At 41.6% G+C, this 23,511-nt stretch overlaps 1 protein-coding gene across 1 annotated transcript in view; it reads right to left on the bottom strand.

The window, feature by feature from the left end:
• The window catches only part of ctdsp1 (CTD (carboxy-terminal domain, RNA polymerase II, polypeptide A) small phosphatase 1), a 32,436-nt gene extending 10,350 nt beyond the window's left edge, over window positions 1–22,086 (bottom strand). The window contains exons 1-3 of the mRNA XM_083996228.1: window positions 21,846–22,086; window positions 6,544–6,692; window positions 2,250–2,351 (exon numbers count right to left, since the gene is read on the bottom strand). Coding sequence (XP_083852354.1) covers window positions 2,250–2,351; window positions 6,544–6,692; window positions 21,846–21,918 — 324 coding nt within the window. The 5' untranslated portion in view covers window positions 21,919–22,086. The remainder of the gene's footprint in view (window positions 1–2,249; window positions 2,352–6,543; window positions 6,693–21,845) is intronic.
• Between the last annotated feature and the right edge of the window lie 1,425 nt (window positions 22,087–23,511).

Here is a 23,511-nt window from a genome sequence, read left to right as displayed (position 1 = left end):
TAAAAGTGGCATCTGAGTCTAGTCCTTTAAGATAAAAATACAGTAAGTCACATGCCACCTTAGAATATGCAACCTGATATTGTGCAAATCCTACTTGGCTACTTTTGCCTGGCAAATACATGGTTTGCTTTGATAGTCGATGTGGAAGCTAAATGAAAAACACTCACTGAGTGTCTTTATTCAATTTAAATGCTATTAAATAAGTTGATAAGGGAACTAGTTTGGATGGATGAGCATCTTGGTGCAAAAACTAATTATAGGTGAAAGGTATTTGCTTAGGTTGACAATGTAGGCAAAACCTCAAAGTGAACAGCTCCTTAGCTCCTCACAAAAACAACCAACCAACCAACCAACACAAAGAGCATTAAAATACCGTGTTAATTAGTACAAACACCACAGTATGAAGACAACATAGTGTTTTCATGAGTGGTAGATTACAGTACTTCTATGTTGGCTGTCGTACCCCCCTACAGGCCCTACAGCTTGCCCGGTCATTTGATGATGACAACTCCAGAAAGTTCCTGGCCCATGAACCAACAGCGTGTCATGTTTGTTTGCCATGTTCAAACTGAGTGGAATCCACATTGCAACTGACACAAAATGGCAATGTGGCACTGAACAATGTATGCAATAATGCTCTTCCAGCTTGATAGGAACTGTTTTGCCCTACAAAGGCAAAGTGCAGTATCTGTAAAAATGCCAAACTGAGAAAAACAGCTTTTTGTGTTTTTCATTGTCAAGTTTAAGCATCAAATTATGAATAACTACCAAATTGATTAGAAAAAGGTGGACTGAATTAAATGTATTTTGTAGTTTGTCTTTCTGACTAATTTTGACAGTTAAAGCAATACTTGCCGATCTGGCATTTCACTCAGCACAGCACAAACATTTGAAAATCAACAGCTCCACCTCCCTCACAAGTCCCACCCACCTCTCCCTCCTGCGCAGCTCCACGAGCCCCCTCCCTCCCTGCTGCATGTGTTGGCATGGCAACGGTAAACAGAACAGGAACGCGAGTGAAACGGGAACAACACAAACAAACACAACACCGGAGTTTTAAACCGTAAACGGACTCAGTGATGATAACTGATGAGTTTTATAATAAACTGTTGTTAGCCTACTGCTACTGGAGACGCAGGGGAAGTGATTGTTACAGATTACAGTTCTCAACGAGCCGGGCTGGCAGCCGGACCAGCGACCTGATGCGCTGGTTCAGGCCGAAAATAAATCCAGACCGAGCCGAGTCGAGCCGCGCCGGTCCGGAGTTCAACCGGGTCCGGACCGCTGAGAACTCACAGAGCTAACAGTAGCCTAGCCGTTAGCACAGAGCTAACAGTAGCCTAGCCCCCTAGCCGTTAGCACTGGATGCTTTATAGACACATGTGACTTCCTGTGTTTACGTATCACTCGGGGCTGCTCACTATCAACGTTACAATATCGGACATGAAACTCCGCGACCAGCTGCGGCTGCAGTTATTGGTCTTTTAAAAAACTATTTATTTCCAAAAACCTTCTTTCTAGTGTGTGTTGTGACTCTAGTCTCCTCTGCTCATGTCCTGCTACTGCTCTGTCAATAAGCGTTCTTCCTGGTCGGGAGGGGGGAGAGGAGGAGAGGGGTGCACAACGTGATTACATATTAAGTAGGTTCGGTCGCTCGTCAAATCTTAGTAATCGGACCGAATAATATTATTGGTCAGACTTTTCTCAGAATTATATGAGAATGAAAAAAATATGAGTTTTTAACCCTGTTGGGTTTCTCTTACATTTTAATGTATCATCAGATTATTAATAGCATTTTAACTTAGACAAAGAAATGTGCAAAAGTTCCAGAAAGGTAAGTATTGCTTTAATGGCATATTTTGTGACCAGTTTTGACAGATTTATGGCAGATACTGCACTTTGCCTTGGTTTCACAGTGCTTTTTTGGATGGACAGCAAAATAAAAAGCCCAATAACACTTCTACCAGATTTAAGAGAATATGCCACACTTTTGACTGGTCAAAAAAAAGCAGTGTTGTACTGTACATATGATAATTATCTGTATTTATGACATATGTATCTGCCCCATCAGATGCTGCAGAGCTCATACTATGATCACATTCTCTACACATCGTGGCCTTACAGTGTGAAAGGAGAACGCTCCCATTTCTATCTGCTCATGTTTGATTAGGACTATAAGAATATGAGATGATGTCTCCACACAATACTGTACACAATTATGAGAAAGTGGGTCACACAGGTCAACTTACCTTGAATGAACTATGCACTAATGTCTCATCCAAATCAATCACCACGCAGATCTTCCCTGTGTCATTCGATTTCATCCGTGGGAGCAGTGGTTTTGCAGGGACCTGAAGACACACAGACAGTTTAAGACCTAAAGCTGGTGTACAGGAGGGGTTACCCTGCACTAAGAACCACAACATGAGTAGCAGCTGCAGCTTACAATCCTTTTAAACATAAGAAATTACCATCCTGAGATGTCACGGAGGAGGACGTACGGCTCATTGTGTGTTTCTTGTCACTTAAGAGACGGGATTGTGTTGTGGTGTTTCAGTGATGGGGTTATAAGAAACCTGGGATGCTACAGCTGCTGCTATGTTGATGGAGCCTTTTAATGCCACCGTACTGTATCTCGTCCCTCAACAACAAGAGGTCAGAGATCGGTGTTTGTTAGTGTGATTCTGATTCTAAAAACAAGCCAGTATGGCCGTACTGGCTGCCTCAAACACTGGTGCATGTGTTTGTCTGTGTAGAGTGAGCTGCCGCGTGAGGATAATGGCAGCGCTGAGAGTTTGACACAGATACCGCACTATCTGCCAACTTGAAACATCCTGTAACTTATGCCCTGCCATAGTTGACAGTACAGACTTAATGATGTATAAATAGGCCCCGGGAGCGTTGAGAGCAAATTCTGGAATAATTAAAGGCGTCACCCACACTTCTGAAAATACTTCAGGTGCAAAATGAATAATACCTGCTCAACCGGTGGAATGCAGTGCTCGCATTCGCAAGGCCAGGATGATTCGTCGTCACTCTCCTCGTCCTCTGAATCTCCGATTAGTTCAGAACCGGCATTTTCCTGAGCGTGTGCATCCGATCCCTTGATTTTGCAGTGATCGTAGGGAACGCTGTGAATTATGTCTACTGGAGGTTTTATCTCTGTTTCCCAGTCATCTTCTCTCTCTGCCTCTTGTTCATTGTGCATGTCGTCGGCGGTAAAGCTGCCGGCCGAGGTCTCACTGAGGTCAATGATTTCAGTAATCCCGAATCTGACTGATTTGCTCTCCACTGGGCAAAATCCAGGGGCCTCTGATTCAGTCTCTTCACTAGAAGCATCCTCATTAGTTTCTCCACCGGTCACCTGATCAGATATTCTCTCAAGTCCATTCAGGTCTTGTTTAACAAATGACTGAACACTTGTCATCTGATACGCATAATAATCCTCAACAGCTGGTTCACACGTCTCTTCATCATCTTCATTATCTACGAGGGACCAATATGGCTCCATTTCTGAACAGTCTTCATACTCAGGCTCGTCCTTCTCGATATCAGTGACAGTTGCCTGTGTGTGATCAGTTGTAGAGGCGCTGTCCCTGAGAGATTCATCAATCTGGGTATCGAGGATCTCGTCTTCGTAAGCGTCACCTTCAACAGAGATGTCCTCGGCACATGGTGCACACATTCTCTCCTCTTTAGCAGGAGGTCTGCAGACCACGGCTTCTTCTGCATTACAGATCTCAGACACTTGGTCCTCAGATGCAGATGCAGACTGTCCATCACAAACCTCCTCATCTTCCTCTGTTTCTTCATCATCCTCTGCTTGAAGTGCATGGGCCTCACATTCCACATCTTCCTCAACTTCATCTTCTGCCAGACCTGATTCTTCATCAATGATCCAGTCTTCAGGATCACAATCTTCTCCGGTACTTGTGTCACCGGTCTCTTTGCATGCTTCTTCGGGGCACGAATCAAAACTTGCATCGTCATCTTTCTGTGCCTCTTCTTGAAGATACAGGCATTCGTCTATATCTCCACCATCAAAGCAGGAGGTGTAATGTCGCTTTTGTGCAAATGGGTGTCTGAAATAGTCAGCTCTGTCAAATAAATCAAAGTAATCCTCGACGACAACATCGTTAGGAGGCGTTTTCTTGTTATTCTCATTGCTCTCCTCAATATGGCTCTGTTCTATTTCTTCATCTTCTTCAAATGACTCCCATTGTGTCTGCTCATCACTTGAATCTTCCTGGGCTTCCTTTTCAGATTCCTCAGACGAATCAGATGAGGGCTCTGAGGGGATACTGCCATCAGGACAAGTCTTGAAGGACTTGGTTTCAATAGAGGAGCAGTCTGAAGCGCCGTCGTCGTCACAAAACTCTGAGGCGTCGGAGGTTTCACCTTGTTGATTTGTCTCATATTCTTCACTTGTTTTGGCATCATCATTCTCATATATCTCACAATGATCGGTGGACACGTCCAGCCCCGTAGCTGTCTCAGGGTTTTCTTCAAACTCCAGGTATCTCTCACAGCATTCGTTTGCAAAGCCAACATGCTCGCCGTCATCAAAATTAACCGGTGTGTTGACATCTTCTGAAAGTCCACAAGACTCTTCATCGCAGGCCTCTGTTTCTGAGGAATCGCTCTCCTCGTCATAATCATCCTCCTCGTCGCCATCTGGGCGCTGGATTTGATTCTGATTTTCGTCATACTCACTAAGCTCAGCGACAGAGTCCAGCGATTCTTCAGAGTCGGAGATGTTCGGCGAGGAGCCGGTCATTTCACATTGTTCAGACTCCTCTGTTGATGCGTCTGCTTCCGAGTCGCACTGCTGATCATCAGCCTCGTAGTGTTGGAGCAAACCAAGGCGGTCTGCGCTCTCTGGTATGAAATCAGACAATCCAAAACTGCCACAGTTCATTGACAATTCATCTGGCTCAAAGTCAAAAGCTTCAAACTGTTGACCAGAGGGCTTACATTGTTGGAATAAGTGGAGGTGTTCTGTGCACTGTTCACAGCAAGGACAACATTTGGAAGCTAAGCTATGATTAGCACTAAGCTCAGAGGACTTGCAAGGTTTAAAACACTCACAGTGCTGAACACATTCGTCAAATGGCTGGCTTAACCCCAAAGCGTCACACTCATCGAGGTTCTGCTCGGCTTCAAAAAATCCCTCGCTTGCTGAATATTGCTCAAAGCTCTCGGCATGTCCATTGCAATATGTGGCAGTTTCAGTTTTGTTCATGTTGCAATGCTCCATGCACAGGAGAGAAGAGTCAATTTCTCTGTTATCAGTCTGCTCAGTATATTCCAGGAGGACGTTAAGGCCAAGTCCAGAGCTTCCCTTTGAAAGGCTGGTTACATCTGCAGCTTGTTCTGTAAGCATGGCTTCAGCTGAAATCTCCCTCTCTCCAGACACTTTAGCTTGTTCAGAGCTCTCCAAATACATTGTGAAATTATCTCTCAGTCGGGACTATGTTAGATCAAAGTTTATGCTCCATGCATTAGGCGAGGATCTTGCTGTCTCTCAGGAACCTGACGAGTCTTAAGTCCAGTAGCGTGGCAGCAAACTGGAGGGTCCATTCAGAGTGGATATGCACACAGCTGGTGGGGGGAGTCACTGAGACACGGAGCCAGCCTCGAGAGAGAGTAACAGCAACAGGAGCAGCATGCACGATGACATGACAGGTTGTCACAACCAAAACTGAGACTAGCACTTGACTCAACCCCCCTTTGCCAGAGACCAAGCAATTTATTTTGGGGGACTGGAAAGACGTGACAAATAACTTCTGGAATATCAAATCTCTATAAAAGGCTGAACTAAGGCATAAATCTGAAACTGACACCTGAGAACATCTTGACCACTTGATCTCCAGACCTTCAGTGCCAAAAGCCAAGTTGTTTTCCAAGAATACACTCATTTATAGCATAGCAGGTATTGTCAATTGTCCAAAAACTAATATGTAGAGAATAAGTAAGTAATTCATTGGTGAATCAATCACAATCTTAGCATCAATCATTCACATTTTATTATTCAAGCACCCTCCACACTGAAATTTTCTAATGGTAAATTATCAAATAATCAATCAATTAACAACTTTTATAATGGCTTTAATCACTTTTGATGCCAGATCTGCATTGTAGTTTCTTGATCCCAAAGGGAGCCTCTGCTATTCCCCTAATGTGTCTTGCTTGTGGCGGCACGGCTGTTTTGGACTTTTGCGATACGGCGATCACATCAGAGTTTCACTTCTCTGACATTTACATCATTTCTGCTCTTCTTGTAACTCCTAGTCATCTTGATAGATGTCTGAACACGGAGTCCTCTGCAGAACTGATGCACATTGCCTCCCGCCACAGGGAAAGACGAGTAAACATGAATAGCTTTGAGCCGAGAAAACATGTGTTTCATGCATCACGCAGCTGTCAATCACGCGGACCACATGCTGCTCAGAAGACGATGGAGAGGGGAGGTGAGAGAAAGCAGAGATGGCGGGGAGGAGCGAGGGAGGGCGAGGAAGAAAGGATGTTGAAAGATTTACTTACTTTTGACAAAGCTCCATTTTCTTCGACCGGTAAGGGGGCATTGTTTTTTACCGTTTGTGGCTCAGTTTCTCTTCCGCACAGGCAGCACAGGAGACTCTGGAAGAGGCCTCTGCTGCGAGGCTTCTGTGAGGGGGAGACTTCGTTGGCACCTGGAACGGTGAGAGAGGGAAACAAGTTATGTGATGCTCATATCCTACTAATTGAAACTGATACAAATTCCTCTTTAATCTCTTTCACTTCTCTGAAAGATCTATAGACCTTGATGAGCACTCTTCAGCGTGTAAGCAGGCACAAAAAGACATAACCATACTTTTTAGTGCTTCTATCTCTATCAATTTTAATAGTGTTTTTTACTATGTAATCAAAGCAACCAAAAAAAAACCATGTATTGTGTTTTTGCTACATCTGTCTGGGACCTGATCCGCTCGGTGATGTAAGTATTGGCGCCGACGCTCGCCCTGTGTATTCGATCTGTGCAGCACTGCGACGTCAGCAGGACCCCTGCTGCGTTCTGTCGTGTTGTGAGGTGCCCATGGCCATAGCTATTTCAGTTGCATGGCAAAAGGATCAAACATATTGCATAAGAAAACACATGTGTCCATCTGTTCCCCGAAAATAGTCAGATGAGGACACACCGTTTCATTTCATGTGGTGTTTGTTTTAAGATTTGCCAACTTTTGTTCCTCTATAGCAGGGATTCCCAAACTGTGGTGGTGTGTAACATGAAAAGGGTAATGGTGATGCTATGGTGTTATGTTTTTATTAATAATTAAATAACTCAGACATTATATTAAATGAGGTTTTCACAGTGTAAATAGAAAAAATCAAGAAAATCATTTGTGATTGTGGTGGTAGTTGGAAAGTAGAAGGGGGTACATGGCCTAAACAATTTGGGAACTGTTCTATAGGAAGCATACAGTCTCACAGAGCACATCATTTAAACACATGTAACATGATTGTTCTGTATTTCTATTAATAATCCTAAGTACATATGTTTGTGATAACCCTGCAAAACAAACAAATGTCAAAAATGTTATTTACAGTCTGCCAATGTAATACACAAAGGAACAGATATGATGTTACTTTTTTTGAAGACCACAACTTGCTTTGTTAAACCACAAAAAATAGATACAACAGTGTCACGATACCAACATTTTGGTACCGGTATGGGTACCAACATGTTTTTCGATACTTTTCGATACTTTTCTGTACTTTTCCAAATAAAAAGAGAACACAAAAAATGTCATTATTGGCTTTATTTTAATAGAAAATCTTAGAACTATAACATATACATCAGTAATCAGTAAATCAGTAAACAGTTACTGCTGCTGCAGGATTAAATATCCATTAATCTGAACTCTTCCTAAATTAAAACATTAGTGGTCTGTTTAAAAATGAATATCAACTTGTTTTCTTTGCATTATTTGAGGTAGTCAGTAGTTTATAGAATGAAACACAAACTTGCATGTTACTCAAACACACATACCTATTGTTTCCCATATGTAGACCAAATTGATTCTGCTCCCCCCCCCCCCATCAACGCAATATCGTTCCGTTAATTCATCTCCGCGTAGCGCTCCTTCGCTGTGTTCACTCACTCACACGCAAAGAGAGAGAGAGAGAGAGAGAGAGAGAGAGAGAGAGACTATGCATGCCAGTGGTGGTGCGCAGTAAAAATGAAACTTATCAACCAGCTGTGTTTGCATTAATTAACGAGTCTGTGGCGGCCCGTCTCTCTCGTGCGCGGCACACACAGGCACATGGACAGGTGGCGCTGTAACGGTAATTTTTTTTAAAAAGCACCTTGCTTCGTTTGTGACTCACTCACTCGCTCGTCTCGGCTCAAATTACAATGCGGCGACTTCACGTGGCGACGTCACCGCTGCCGGCGGCGTAAAATGAAAGTACCCGTCCCATCTAAGCGCAGTTTTAAATGCGTCAGTACCCCGGTACCACTCTAGTACCGGTATACCGAACAACCCTACTTGCAGTAAAAGCTGCACACAGCTACACAAAATAAATTCCTTATAAACACAAACTGTAATTGAATACTTTGTTCATTTTGCAAAAACTTACACTGAAATGAATTATTTTGGAAATTAATAGTACTACTAAGACAAAAAACAAATTAATCACTGCCTGAATAATGAATGATAAAAAAAGTATGAGAATGACATGTATAAAATGTATTTCTTGCATTCTTATCTCTTACATTCTGTCTTAACACCACTAATCCATGTAACAACAGCTACTGGCACACACAAGTGGTCGAAAACATCTCATCAGCTGGTGTCGGAGTGATGAGAGCCGGCATTTACAAAGAAAGAAAAAACTGAGCCCTGATGAGCAGTCAGAGCTGTCAGCTACGACATTAGCATGCCGCTCACACAAGACTAAATCTGTTGCCTCAGTATGGGGCGTACTGTATCATGGACCTGTCAAGCTGCTTTGGGTGTAAATGTGTGATGATTGCACAAGTAGCACTGATGGGCTATACCTGCTGAGCAGTCAGCACATGGAGGAGCAGTAAGTCAATCATCATCAAACATCATTAAACTGGACAGTCACAGCCAGGGCCTTGCAATCATTTGAGTCCATGGTTCTAACCTAAATGAACTAATCTAGACCAAATTAACTTTCAGTGTAAGTAACAAAACATTTTGGGGGAAATGTTGAGGGTTTGTTGCTTTTCTCTGTTTAGGTGCTAAAAGTAAAAGCAAAAAAACTATAGAAATTACAGAATAAAAAACTGTTAATAAATAAATACATTGCGATAAAACATTAAAAAAAGAAAACAGTGGGACGTGACAAGTAGGCCTTACTTTTTTTTTATATATTGTAGAAATGTCAGTGGGGCAGAATGAGCAACTTGATGTGATCACAAAGGGCTTTAACAAATGGTGGGCTCCACTTTTATAGACCAACCAATCAGTCACTAGAAAAAACAAAACATTCATCAGATTAATTCAATAAATCAATATTGAGAGTATAGTCATTACTTTCAGGCCTTTATTGCAGAATTTAATAATTACTTAAATAACTATTGTGACTGCAAGACGAGTCACAAATACAAATACTATGATCATTTTTGTTTTCCACTTGCTTGCACTGAAAAAAAGATGGCACAATGAGTGTTGAGATACCTACATTCACAATAACTGAAAAATATTTGTGTAATATGGTACATAAGGAAATTGTTATTAAAGGGATAGTTCACCCAAAATTCAAATTTCACTCATTTTCTACTCACCCTCATGTCGACTAAGGGTATAGACTTATTAATTTTTTTTTCAGAACAATTTCTCATGTCGGGGCTTCAATACAAGAGGGACATTACATACGAGTACTATGGAGGTATTTGGATGTTTTTTGGTGTGTCTTTTTGGACAAAGAAAAGAGAGCCCCGTTCGCCACCGTCATATGGCAATGCAGTGCTGCATGGAGCCCCCCTGTAACTCCAAAAAGGCATGGAGGACTCTGAAACTTCTCCCAACCCGTAGTCGACATGAGGGTGAGTAGAAAATGAGTGAAATTTGAATTTTGGGTGAACTATCCCTTTAAAGGAATCTGTTAAACTGCTTTAATTCCACTTAAACTATTCACTACTGACAAATACATTTACTCAGTAAATAATAAGTCTGTTTGTGCCATTTCATATGATCAGATATGATATGGTGACTTGAAACATGAAAAGAAAATCAAAAACATAAAAACTTAACAGTCCATTCAACTTTTATCAATGACTCTCAGCACAAGAAACTCAAATATCACAGCGAACTCAAACAAACAAACAAACAAACAAACAAACAGCCTTTTTATTGACCTTTCTCTTTGGCATCATCTCTTCATCTGAACATGTGTGACCTACTTTCAAGTGTCATTCCCTATGGCTTTGGCCTGTTGACTGCTTCATTCAGCCGGAGTTTAAAGTGGACAAAGCCGCTGGAGAACGCTCATTACTGGCCCGGCATGCTTGTTGGGACATACCTCCCCTGGTCCCAAGACGAAAGGAAAGGTTTTGTGTGCAAACATGCGTGAGGGAACTGGGCAGGTGAAGCTCGTAGTGTTAAAAAACATCACGCTGCTCAGTGCATTACCACATTACAAATCGGAGCACTTAAAATAGCCGGGGCAGAGCAGCTGCTGACAGCGGTTCGTGATGAGATTCTCTGTGTGGGTGTATATATAGTGTCACATACTCACACCCAGGCCATAAACAGTCACAAACAAAAACCTGCTTGTGCCACATACGAAGCAGGGCAGGAAACGGCTAAGCAGCGTGTTTACACTGCACAGCGACGCCTCGGTGCATGCACAGAAAAATGAACCTAATAAACGGCTGACACCATATACTCTGTGACATCGTGTCATTCTGAAAGCTTCCCGACAATCATGTCTACATTACAAATGTCAACATAAACAGAATGCCAGCGCTGCACAGACGGACAGCTCCGGCTCCTGATAATATGAGATAGGGTCCAAAATAAGAGAGGGTCACAAAGTACAAACTTAAAGGTATTTTAATGGGTTTCATTCAGGTTTGCTTTTGGTTTCTATAAATATTTGCATAAGATCCATGTAAGAGGAAAGTCAGAGTAAAGCTAAATTGGAACAGCTCCAGAACTGATATAAACCCTCAGGCTGCCAGCGTGTCAGATGGTTTGAAGTCACGTTCTCAGTGATATATCAAAACAACACTCATTGTCCAAGTGTTTTTTTTAATGCATCACTTGAATCGTATCTAAAGGAGCCTCTGTAACAGCAGCCTACAGGGCAGTGAAGCTGTGATAGGGAAGTTTAAACTCTATAAAGCGTAGCTATGAGGGAATTATATATCTATATCTACAGGTATATATAAGAAACAAGGATAACCCATTAAACAAAGGAGAGCTATCCTGTCTGACATCTCCACTCCTTTTAATAGCCTGGAGAGACTGGCTGGTGGGAATGGCTTGAGTTTTTTTTCTTTTCTTTTCTTTTTTATAAACATGATTTAACTAGATTTGATATAATTCCAAAGCAACTTAAACATCTAATTCATAACGGCATAATGTAACACAAAGGTATCAAAAGGCATACTAGTAACTTATCTACTGTATATAATATATGGACATAACATAAAGTGGTTCTCGTGGTTGCAACATTCTTATTATTGGCAAAGATATAAGGAACTAAAGACCACTAAGTGTACTTGTGATGGGTCATTTCACCTGCTACATTTGCCAGCTTGCTGACAGTCCAACCCATAAGGAAAAAGTACAAAGGGGGGCAATGATATGATGTCTTGTGATATATATTGGGATATTTTTCAATGTTAATTAAAAAAAAAAAAAGAATTGTATGCACAAACAAAACAGTTTATTTTAGGACTGAGAATAGCCCTATATTTGTATTCCACGGCTCCTAGAACATACTACAGTACATCACTGTCTAGCTTTTGTGAAAGGGCTTACCATAGGTTGGAGGCTCTAATAAAACACCAAACCACTATCACCATGTTAGCTTCTAATGAAATATCAACACGGTGCTTCAAAGAATAAACAGTATCAGTATTGTGTCATAAAATATTGCAATATTTTTGTGTATCAATATTTGTATACCTTGGTAAATATGAAGATGAAGCAGTGCAGTCTGTCCCCAGACAAACGTATTACACCCCAAAGTATTTAAAACCACCTATAGTAGGTCCTACTCCATTTAGTGTCTCCATGAACACACTTGATGGACACATGCAGAGACTCACAAAGTGAAAACAATACCTGCCACACTGTTGTGGCTGGTCAAACCGTGTGCACCAGATTTCTTTGCAGTGAGTCTACCTAAACTTACTCAGGATCAACCATCCATCAGACCAACAGAGTCACCGAGTGCAGCCTAAAATTAGATGAGACACTGACATGAGCAACAGACAAATGAAAGGTGGTTAAAAACAAAATAGCTATTCAATTGCTAAAGATAATCCACATGACTTACACAACACAGCTGCTGTTGTTGCTCTGATGCACTAGTGACATTTGCATTTTGGCTAATAGATTGTTAGTCTTTTTAACATCTAGATCAGGCCTTGTCTAATAGTTTTGCTTATGTAACTGAAAAGTGGTGTATTTGCGCAACACTTAGTTTCTGCAGCATCGACAGTTGTTTTTCTTTTTCTGGGCTGCCCCATGTTACGTGTGCGGGTCAGACCCTGACCTGCAGGTGGGGCATGTACATGGCATGCTGGACCAAGGACAGCCTTAACACCGACACTGACTCTTGTATTTCAGGACAACACATTGATCAAGGTCCTGTGTCCAGATTTTTGAACAGCAGTGAGGAGATCAGGTCAAACACAAGCAGCTGAGTTATTTCATGTAAATCCTTATTATAAACGTGAGGTTCATTAAGCTGTGGGGGGAAAAAACTCAAGTGCCCAGGAGGGCGGGGACTGCTAACCCCATCGGCTGACAGGAAGTTAGCCAAAACGACTGAATCGCTTACTTCTGCTTTAATTAAAGGGATAGTTCAACATTTTAGAAAATTGGGCCATTTCCATAATCCCTAGAGTGCCGAAGCGGAAGCAGCCCCATGGGTCCTCAATTCCAAAAAAGTCTCCATACAAATGAACGGGACTCCAAGATTTTTTTCGTGATCCGTTTGAATTGTGCCATGACAAAAAAATATGTCCTCTACCTGTTTAAAACATCACGTTTCATGCCGAGAAATCAGCAGTTTATTGTAAACCTATTGTAAAATAAAATTCCGAAGAGTCCGTAACCAGAAAGACTACAGGTCGCGTAGGTGACGTCACACACCAAATGCCGCCCTTTCCCGTGTCAGTTGGTGACGTATTTTTTGTGGGACACCAGATTTGTAGTCCACAGAGCGTCGTCACACAAAATACATTCTTCTGTTGCCGTTTTACCATAAACTGCTGATTTCTCGGCATGAAACATGATGTTTTAAACAGGTAGAGGACATATTTTTTTCTCATGGCACAATTCAAACGGATCACGAAATAAATCTTGGAGTCCCGTTCATTTGTATGGAGACTTTTTTCGAATTGAGGACCCATGGGGCCGTTACTTCCTGCTTCCGCTTCGGAACTCTATAGTCATAGCAGTAGGTTTGTTACCTTTATTTGTCGGTGCAAGCTATTTTTAGAATGTGCATCAGCGGTTTTGCATGAATTTTGAAAACAACTCCGTCTCATAACGTTGCGTTATTATCTCATAGCTTGGTGAATGTGCAGGTCACAACTTGTCCACAACAGTGTTTTGGAGTTGTTGGATTGTGTATTTGATGAGTTTGATGAGGGAAACCAAGAAATCCCATTAGCCTCCGTAGCGTAGCTCTGAACAGCTCACGGCTCTGCTCCGCCGTTCTAAAAATAGCTTGCACCGACAAATAAAGGTAACAAACCTGGGTCAATTTGCCAAAATGTTAAACTATCCATTTAATTAAATACTGATTTAAAAAATATATCTTTGATTATTGATCATATCATGGTGGTTTTAGCTAAATCTTCTTTGGCCACTTGAATTTTTTTCCCCACAGCTACTTGTTTAATGAACCCCACGTTAATAACAAGGAGGTGGGAATGAGTAAGAAGCAAACTGTCCTGCAACATTCCTCACACCTCCCTCCCCCCGAGGTTCAGACACTGATAATGAGGTTACAGCATTTCCGAGGGGCAGCAACGACCTCGCGCCACAGCAGCATGTTTTAGTCTGCTTAGCTGAAAGTAGGCTTATCTGGGGCTCTTTCAGGCTAGGCATGCCTGTGTACTTGGCTACTTCTATTCCTATCCAGACGCAGGAAGAATGAGGCCTCCCACGACCGACTTTCAGCCACTTTGACACTCGATACTCTGTTAAAATCTGACAACCTGTTTCACACCCCTGCTGAGCGAATGGTACGGCAGGTTCGTGATGGCCGAGCTGGTCTTAGGTCAGGTCAGCTCAAGGTTGAAATATTTTTGCATTTGAAAGTATTCACTTTACAGATTGTTGTGAGTCACTGCAAACAAGACTTACCCAGTGTTGTAATTAAGCCCTAATAAAGATGTTCTCATTTACATTTCTCTTGTCTGACAAGAGATGATGATTTTATGACCACACAACCTCACCTGACAAAATCACTAAACACTAAAGTTAAAGACACCAGCTGTGCTATGATTTAAGCTATATTTACTTGTAAAATGATCACACAGACAGAAAGCAACAGTATATCTTTCTTATTTTGCCTCTTACAAAGTGGGCAACCGAGGCTCCACCCCTCTCTCCCAAGAGGGCAGTGTCTACGGTTTGTTGCTGGGAGCTTTTTTTGTCACGAGATTTGGTTCCAAATCTCGTGACAAATGTTGTTTGTATTAACACTGTGATCATGTAATGGACATGTATGGGCTCTGGTTGAGTCAGGATGGACTTTCTGGGCCTGATGAAGCTCTACAATGTTGGAACAGACACCGTGCCAATTCTCTTCCAAAGAGCATTAGCATTAGCAAATGGGGAAAGTCCAGTTTATACATGTAGCATTCACCTGACCAACGGTGCAACCAGGGTATAAAATGTACGTTTTGACCTATCTGCCAATGGCAGGTAAGGTGGGAAATTTTACTGGCCAAAATTTGTTTTTACCAACCACTGAACTGCTCACAACACAAGGTCACAAAACAATTAGGGTTGGGTACCATTCAAATTTGAACCGATACTGGTACTGGTAGCTTTTTTTGGTACCTTAATAACAAAAATGTACAATAAGTCACCTTATAATACACTGTACTGTCAAACAACAAACAGCAGAGCAAAATGCCATTGCAGCATCAAGTCTGCCTTGTCTATGGGGTTGTTGTTGTTGTTGTTGTTGTCTCACATAGCCAAATCTATCTCCTCATTGCTTGTAATATTTCCTTGCAAGCAGTATGCATATCACATCTTATTGGTTTCATACTAGGGTTTCGGACATAATAAAAAACTCTCACACACTGTTTTAGCCGACTTAATTTCATGTCATAGTGGAGTTTTGGACAGAGCCAGCAACCGAGTGTTTGCTAACGCTAGTAAAAATTAGTAAGTAACGTCAGCCAAGATTAAAGCCCCAACAACAACTTATCCAACTGGCTAATTACCTACACAAAGATTTCAGTGAAGTTAGTACAAAGTAACTCTGTTTACTTCTGACTGACTTGACCAACTGACCGACTTACTGACCAACTGACCGACTGACTGAACGCTAACTTTATTGCGGATAACATGATACATTTCAGAATGTTGAATGACGTTGGGCAGCGAGGGACAACTGTTTCAAAACGCAATCAGTAGATCTGATGTAGCTGTAAGCTATGTCTGTTTTACTGTTTGGTATCTATGATGAAAGTAAGTTAAGTCGGCATATTCCTGCGGCCTGCCAATCGCGAGTGACCTAATTATTTTACTTGCCAAAAGCTTATTTTTTATGTGCATTTGGCAAATGGCGGATGCTCATTTTAAACCTAGGGTGGACCTGATTGCTCAACTCAGCCAGTCACAGATATTCACATTTATAGAGCTAACCATATAAACACTTTGTTGTTCAGCATAACTACTATGGTGATTATTATTCTTAGCCTAACTAAGCTAACTTTAGTGGGCCGATGGGAAATCATCACTATAAAGAATATTAAATAAAAATATAGACAGTTGGGTCTGAAGGTCAGAAGACCACGTTGACAATGTCATTTACGAATAAACTTGGAGATAATCTAAAGGTTTGAGGATTCAGAAACATAAAAAAAAAAAAAAAAAAACAATGTGCCATGTCAAAAGAAGAAACAAATATTACAGATTCTGCACTGTTTCTAGGTCAGCAGTCACAAATTTGGAGCACTGACCAACTTTACCTACCAAAGGCCTGATTTCCTTCAGTTGGATTGAAGCTTGTGTTCATGTGACTTTGAGGCTCAGGTGTGATTCACTGTACAGTGGTTGTGTAAGTGTGTAAGTGTGTGAAGCAGTCAGTCACTCAGTCAGATTGCTATCATAAGCGAGGCTTTATAAGCCTTAAATCATGGTTAGACTAAAGGTTTCTGAGGGGGCAGTGCGTGGAACTCTATAACGCTTTACAGTAACTGGATCAGTTGCGTTCAAAGCATGATTAGAAAGATCAGAAGTGATCAAATCAGGTCACCATCAGATGGTCAACTCATCAAGCTTAATTCCCTGAGAGATAGAAAAGCAACTTTATCGCACACAGAATTTGGTAATTGAAGAACGCAATACTCCAATCAGCAAAAGTAGTGTCAAAGGAAGGTTGTGTTGTACTCGTCCTAAGTCACCTCTCAGGGCAGAAAACAAGACCAAATGCCTCAGGTGAGCCAAGTAACACCCACATTTCAAAAAGATGATTGGAAAGATTATACCACTGCGTATCAAACCGATGTAGGAAAGTGGGAAAATTCAAGTCTGGGGGGTCATTCACTGGAGTTGGCCTAACCCCAACAGACACCCTGACCATGGAAAAGCACCACTGTCCCTCAGAGACATGCAACACCCTCTGGTTTTTGTCTTTGTGGAGAATCATTTATGGTCAGATAATGACCCCTGTGGCCCCAGACACAGCTCACACTTTTCCAAAGAAGCACTTGTGGACAAAGTAGACCAAGCAGTCGTGACTGTCTGGACGCTCCACCACAGTCACCTGAACTCAGCCACATTGAGCATTTATGAGGAAACTTGAAGAGTGAGAAAGCCGAGCGTTCTCTGGAACATTGTCAGATCATGCTGGGATAAAGTGGGTCACTGGATTTTGGACACTGATGGAGTCCAGGCCAGCCTGGGTGTATGGTGCTATTAAAGTAAAAAGAGGGCATTTTCATTATTCATTCGTGTGCATGAAGCAGACATTTAGCTTTTCATTCAAATTGCAAGGATGATTTACACTATAAAAACTTGTATTGTTTTTTTTGTTTTTTTTAATTTGAAGCAGCAGCAGAAGCAGTTTGACTCCTAGTTGGAGCCTACTTAGCCTACAGTGTAAAAATGCTCATAAAACTGTCTTGCAGAAGCGACATGAGATAATGCGAAACCAAACACAGAATGTGTTTAGTGGGCTGGAACGAGCTGTGAAAGAAAAACGAACTGTGTAAGACATTCTGACAGGAAGTTTCACAGTTTTCCAGAATTCGTGATGCCCCCATTTGGCTGCAGCAACTCGTGAAACTAAAGAAGTGCTCAAGACGCCTCCCCCTTTCCTTTTTCCTCTGCTCCCTCACTTCTGGATGGCAGCCATATTTTGGACTCATGACCTCCTGGCCAAGTGAATGTAACTGGAGACCAGACTGGAGTTGGCCTGCGCTGGTAAACTGGACAGAGCTGCCACCTCCTGGCTGGACATGGTTTTACAGGGGATGGCAGCAGAACCACTGCAGTGATGCACAACTCAGGTATACTTTCTAAATCCCACTTCCCCACATGTAATAGATGCACATGTTTTGAATTTCCATAATTGCAATATGTGTATATACAATAAAAACACATATGAAATAATTCATGAAACACTTGATAAATATGTATATTTATACTGTGGGTGGACCCCTTTCCCAGATAGGAAGACGTAAAATGAATATGAACAATTCAAATAAATATGAAGGTATATAAATGCGTATAAATATTTTCATATATGTTGTTCATATGTATGTTGTTGTAAAACCTGGGTATTTTGTTTGTGTAATATAGATATATTGGAGTATGTGATAATGTGATTCTTTCCTCATAGGTTATTTTTATATCACTCTTGAACATATTAATATAGTCCATTTCCGTATAGTGTTTGAATGTGGATAGATAGTTGATTCTGATTTAATCAGTTCATTTTAGACTGTACTGATGAAAGGAAATAGCATGGTGCAAGGTTGTATGATTTACATTTTATTACAAATTCATTAGTTAAACTGTCAATCTCCTCTCTCCCAGTATGTGAATGGAGTTGCAGAAACATTTTGACATCTGCCTACTTCTTAATAAAACTGTCAGTCTGTTAAATGAACAACTGGCTGCTCTATCAACACCTCACCAATACACAATCTTCACATGAGGCAAGAGACTCTTCACTTTGGAACTCATTTAAGCATTTCAAATGTGCAACCATCTAACCACTGCAATAACTCTATATGTTTAGCCATAAAGCAGATTATTGATCCCAGTTGATCCTCATTTTCTTCTCCCTGCACTTTTGCTACCAGCGGGTGACCAGCAGCCAGCTGTCATACTGAGGCCCAAGCCTAAGTCAAGAGAAATAGCAGCCATGTTCCTAATGCTTAACCTTCATGCTTTTGGTGTGGGAGGAGGCCAACGCACACAAATAAAAGCTAACACAGGCAGCTGAGCTCTGTGAGGAGACAATGCTCACCACAGAGCCATCAATAGGCCTAACTTAGAGTGATATAAAAGTATGATTATCAAAAGTATGAGACAATAATCAAAGTATTGACTCATTGGCTGAGAGTCAGCCGATTGTCTCTGTCCTCAAAGTTACAGGTACGTCTTGTCAGTGTGGCCCTTATTTGGTCATGAAATGTCCAGATTGCTTGTGAATAGAGCTCTTGTCTGTCCAGGATTAGATGTCTCGGTGCTCAAGGTGCACTCTTAATCACAGTCTTCATGGGCATTTTCCAGGGTAAGTGGTTTAACTGAATGATCGTCGCTGTGTGGCCTCGTCTGCAGCAGACAGACAGGATAAATCAGTTCTCCACAGATAATAACAGAAACTATCTTGTTCTGAAAGCAGTAACATCTCCACGGGCGGCTCATGAGATGACCCTGCAACCATTTCAAGATGTTTTTTTCTTGCAAAACACTGCATTTTAGCAGGTTGAATTTCATACAATTAAGTATGGTAAAAATAGAATCTCAACCTCAAATGTCCATACATTTCCCAAAGACATATTCCAGAGAAAACTACAGTATACATGTGATGGTAAACTAAAATGCTTATTGGAGAATTAAATGTGACCACATGAGTGGAGGTTAAGCTGCTAAAATTGGAAGTGATTCATCCGTCTTTTTCTCCTGCGGGTCATGTTCATTCGAGACAGTTATTTCATTGCTTGACAACATCAAAGCTTTTGCTGTGAGCGTACAGATCAGCTCTACAAACACTGCTCCATAGAAAAGTCCCTCTGCGAGAAGAACACACTTATTGTGTTTTTGTGCTCCTTAATATAGATACGCTTGTATCCAAAAGTTACTTAACAACACCCTCCGCAGACTGTTAAGCCTGGTGGAGGAAACATTCGGCAGCGAGTGGTGCAGGACCGAGAGAGGGAAAAACTGATTCCAGTGAAAACAAGCAAACTCCAAATCGAGAGAAAAGTGAAAGTGAAAAGAGACCGGCCTCTATGCAGCACGATGATCCAAAGCAGACCTCTAATCTACCATGAACTACTTGAACAAATACAAGATGAAGCTTTTTGATCCTTAACAGGCTGTGTGTTGAAGACAGGCTGGGAACTTCAACTGATCAGGAAGGAGGAGGGAAAGAGTGAAATATTCCTAAATTAAGAATTTAAAGATTCAAATGTGGGGACACTAATACTAGCATAGTAGGGAAATATCACAATTACTGTTTAATTGTATGCTATTCTAGGCCAGGGTAATGCAATATAAATTATTAGTGCATTATCAAAAGAATGGTTCATTTACCATGTCTTTTTTTCAGGGGTTGTATTTACTTTTTTTGCTACAAATGTCAACAAACATGTCACTTTTCAGAGGCCTGCCCATGCATCCAGCTGTATAGTCCCTGTTTGAAGCACCTATTAAAGTGGAACTATGCAAGTCCGGTCACTTTTTTTCTAACCCTCCTCCTGGCCATGTGCATTTGTTTTCAACAAAGCCGGCCAGAAAGCAATCCATGGAGCTATGGATAACATTATTTTTCAGATGTTACGACGTGCATATTTGTGTAGTCTTATCTGTCATAAAAAAGAGATTACGGGTCGTGTTTGTGTCGCAGTGCCGCCAAAGCGAGAGCTGGGACACCGGGGCACAGGCGCTGATCTTGCAAAGGTTGTAATCGGCCAAGAGACGCTCCGTGGAAGGCAGAGAGCCTCCATTCTCCATGTAACAAGTTACAAGTCATTTATTTAACCATCACAATTACTCCGAAGTTGTTTAATTAAGGTTAAAATGTAGCATAGTTAAAACAACACAATGTTTGAAAACTACATGGCTGCTTTAAACGACAATTCCGGGCAAATTCAACTCGGGGCTGTATTTTCCTAAAATTTTAGGTCTAAAAGAAGGAATCTAAAGATTTTCAGTTTAATTGTCGACATGTTTGCTAAACTAGATCTAATTCAAAGTCTCCAGGAGTCGCGCGCGAGACCCAAGTTGACGCGCTTTGTGTGTTCACGTGCAGTCGGAAGCTCCCGTTTGTGTCATAAACACAGGAATATCAACTCTTAACTTGCTTTAAGTAAACAAACTTCTCGGTGCATGTTTGAGTAGCCACCTGACGCTGTCTGTTAAATTGCAGCTTTGAGGGATGTAAACAGCCTAATTAGCGGAACTTGCATCCGCTCCCATTCATCGCTGCTGTGGCAATGTGGGGACAAACACAACTACCACAAAATAGGAGCAATTAAACTGAAAATCTTCAGATTCCTTCTTTTACACCTAAAATGTTAGAAAAATACAGTCCCGAGTTGAATTTGCCCGGAATTGTCCTTTAAGTGCTACTTCAAGAGTGCATCAGTAAACAACTGTTGAGTGCAGAGCCAGTGCATTTGCAGACTACAGTGTGCAGCACTTCACTGTGTGGATATCTTCTTATTCAAATACCTCTAAAGAGATCAAACTGATGTGCATCAGCAGCAGCAGCTCTACAGTCTCCATCCAACACAGCGACAGGCCTGTCAGCTGCTCTGACCCCGCCCCCTTTGATCCCACACTTTATTTCTGACGTTTAACTCACTTTGACCTTAAAAACCGCGCGGACAACAACAGACACTTTCTGCATGAGGCTCGTTTGTAAACCCACTGTGCTGCTTTAACGGATTCAGTATTATAAACATAAAGCGACTGTCCGTGTCCGTGGCCTACACACAGCGCTACACCGTCGAACTCTCCCACAGACACTCGAAATGTGTGCGCCACTTGCAGCTTGTCATGAAGGAGAGGAGAGGCCACGGTGTTGACTCGTCCGAGGACACCGCAGACCTGTGAGACACCGTGTGTGTCCCCCTCCCCTCCCCACTCCACACCGCTGTCTGCTGCTCCCGGTCACTTTGTCATGCGCAGCTGAATAGTTGAGAAAACTTTCCCCCCCTCTCTCTCTAAACTCACCTTCCTCACGAGAAATGGCATTTTCCTCCTCCTCTCTGCTCACTTGCGTGATTATCGACGGCGAGTGGTCCATCAGATCCGTCACTCACAGACAGGCACACCACGGCGTGGACGGGGGGAAAGTTACTTCCAGGAGTTATGGCTAAAAAATAAATATATTTTTGCCACTCCCTGTCTGCAAACGCGCATACTGAGCGGAAAGTTCAGGAGACGCAGTAAACAGCAGGAAAAGCTGCAGAAACGAGCCGCCTGGTCCAGACTGGTCCACAAAAGAAAGAAAGAAAAGAAAATAAACTCACAGGTTTAACGGCTGAATTAAAAAGTTGTTTCTTAAAGTTGCAATGTACAACTTCATCAATTTGACCATGCTAACATGGAACTTGACGGTTTCCAGGAAGCCCCATTCTTAAAGGCACAATGCAGGATATGGAGCTTTTTACAAACTCTGGCACTAGACGAGAATCTGCACACTTTTTGAATTGGACTGCGTCTGAGAAATGTTGTGGTGCATTTTATTATTTTTTTTTTTGTAATGGTTTATTCTCAATTTTATTTAACATGTAAACTCTACAATGGCAAGTTATTATAATCACCTCTACAGCTTTTTACTGTCTAAAGTGAATATAAGCCTATTTCAGGTGAGAGAGTTAAACGAGAGGTTTCTTGTCTGCGGTCTTTTTGTAGTTTGTTCATGTTGCACTTTGACAGAGGGGGAGGGCGGCCTTGAAACCGGCCAGAGGAAGAGGAAGTAAGGGACAGTCTTTAAAGTGGCCACAACTTTATCTTAGGTGAAACAGCTCATTGATATGGCTCCAGGGATGTTTTGTTTTTGTTTTTAATACTAGTGTTTATTTGTTTTAATGGCTGCACTGCATCTGATAAATCTGATCTGTTCTCAGTATTTAGTTTTACGAAAAATGTTTCTCTGGAAATAAAGAAAACAGAGTCAGTCTTGTATGCACAAAACTATTTTATGCTGGTTATTACTGGCATCAAATGTCACAAGTTTCTTTGATAGGGAAGGTGGGGGGAAATTCTCAAGCTTGGAAAGTTAAGAAAAGTTTAGTAATTAGCAACTCAAATCATTTTCTATACTTCTTTTATTTCTTATTTTGTGTGTAATTTTGCAGATCTAAATGAGACTGACAAAAACATATAGTCTATGTGTGATTTAAATAGGTTGCTTATATGGGACCCCAGCTGTGGACTGGACTACCTGTTGTTCCTGTTTTACTGTATAACCTGAAATAAATAACCTGAATCTGTAATTCCTCTGATCACCACAAGATGCTGCCAGCACCACCCTTGCACCCCCAGATGATATATCCGAGTTTGGAGAAATTTGAATTTTTGGTAAAAAAAAAAAAAATCTAACCCGCGGGGTGGCCTTTTTTTTTCAAAATGGCCTGTGTTGTTTTTGGTCATTTTCTCCAAAACCACCGGCCCGATTTCAACCAAACCTTCTGCATTGGACTCCCCTCGGACCCCCTACGAAGGAGTATTAGGGCCAGCCAAAAAAAAAAAAACAGCCAAAAAAATAATAATAATCTGGCGCAAGGGAAATAAGCAAGCAAAAAAAAAATCCTGCACAAGAAAAAAACAAAAGTCAGGCAAAAAAAAAGAAAGAAATCCAGCACAAGAAAAAAACCCCAAAGAAAAGCAAAAA

The sequence above is a fragment of the Trachurus trachurus genome, assembly GCF_905171665.1.
Source record: "Trachurus trachurus genome assembly, chromosome: 21".
NCBI lineage: Eukaryota > Metazoa > Chordata > Actinopteri > Carangiformes > Carangidae > Trachurus > Trachurus trachurus.
The sequence above is the reverse complement of the archived record's forward strand: the minus strand, read 5'-3'. Positions and strand labels throughout refer to the sequence as shown.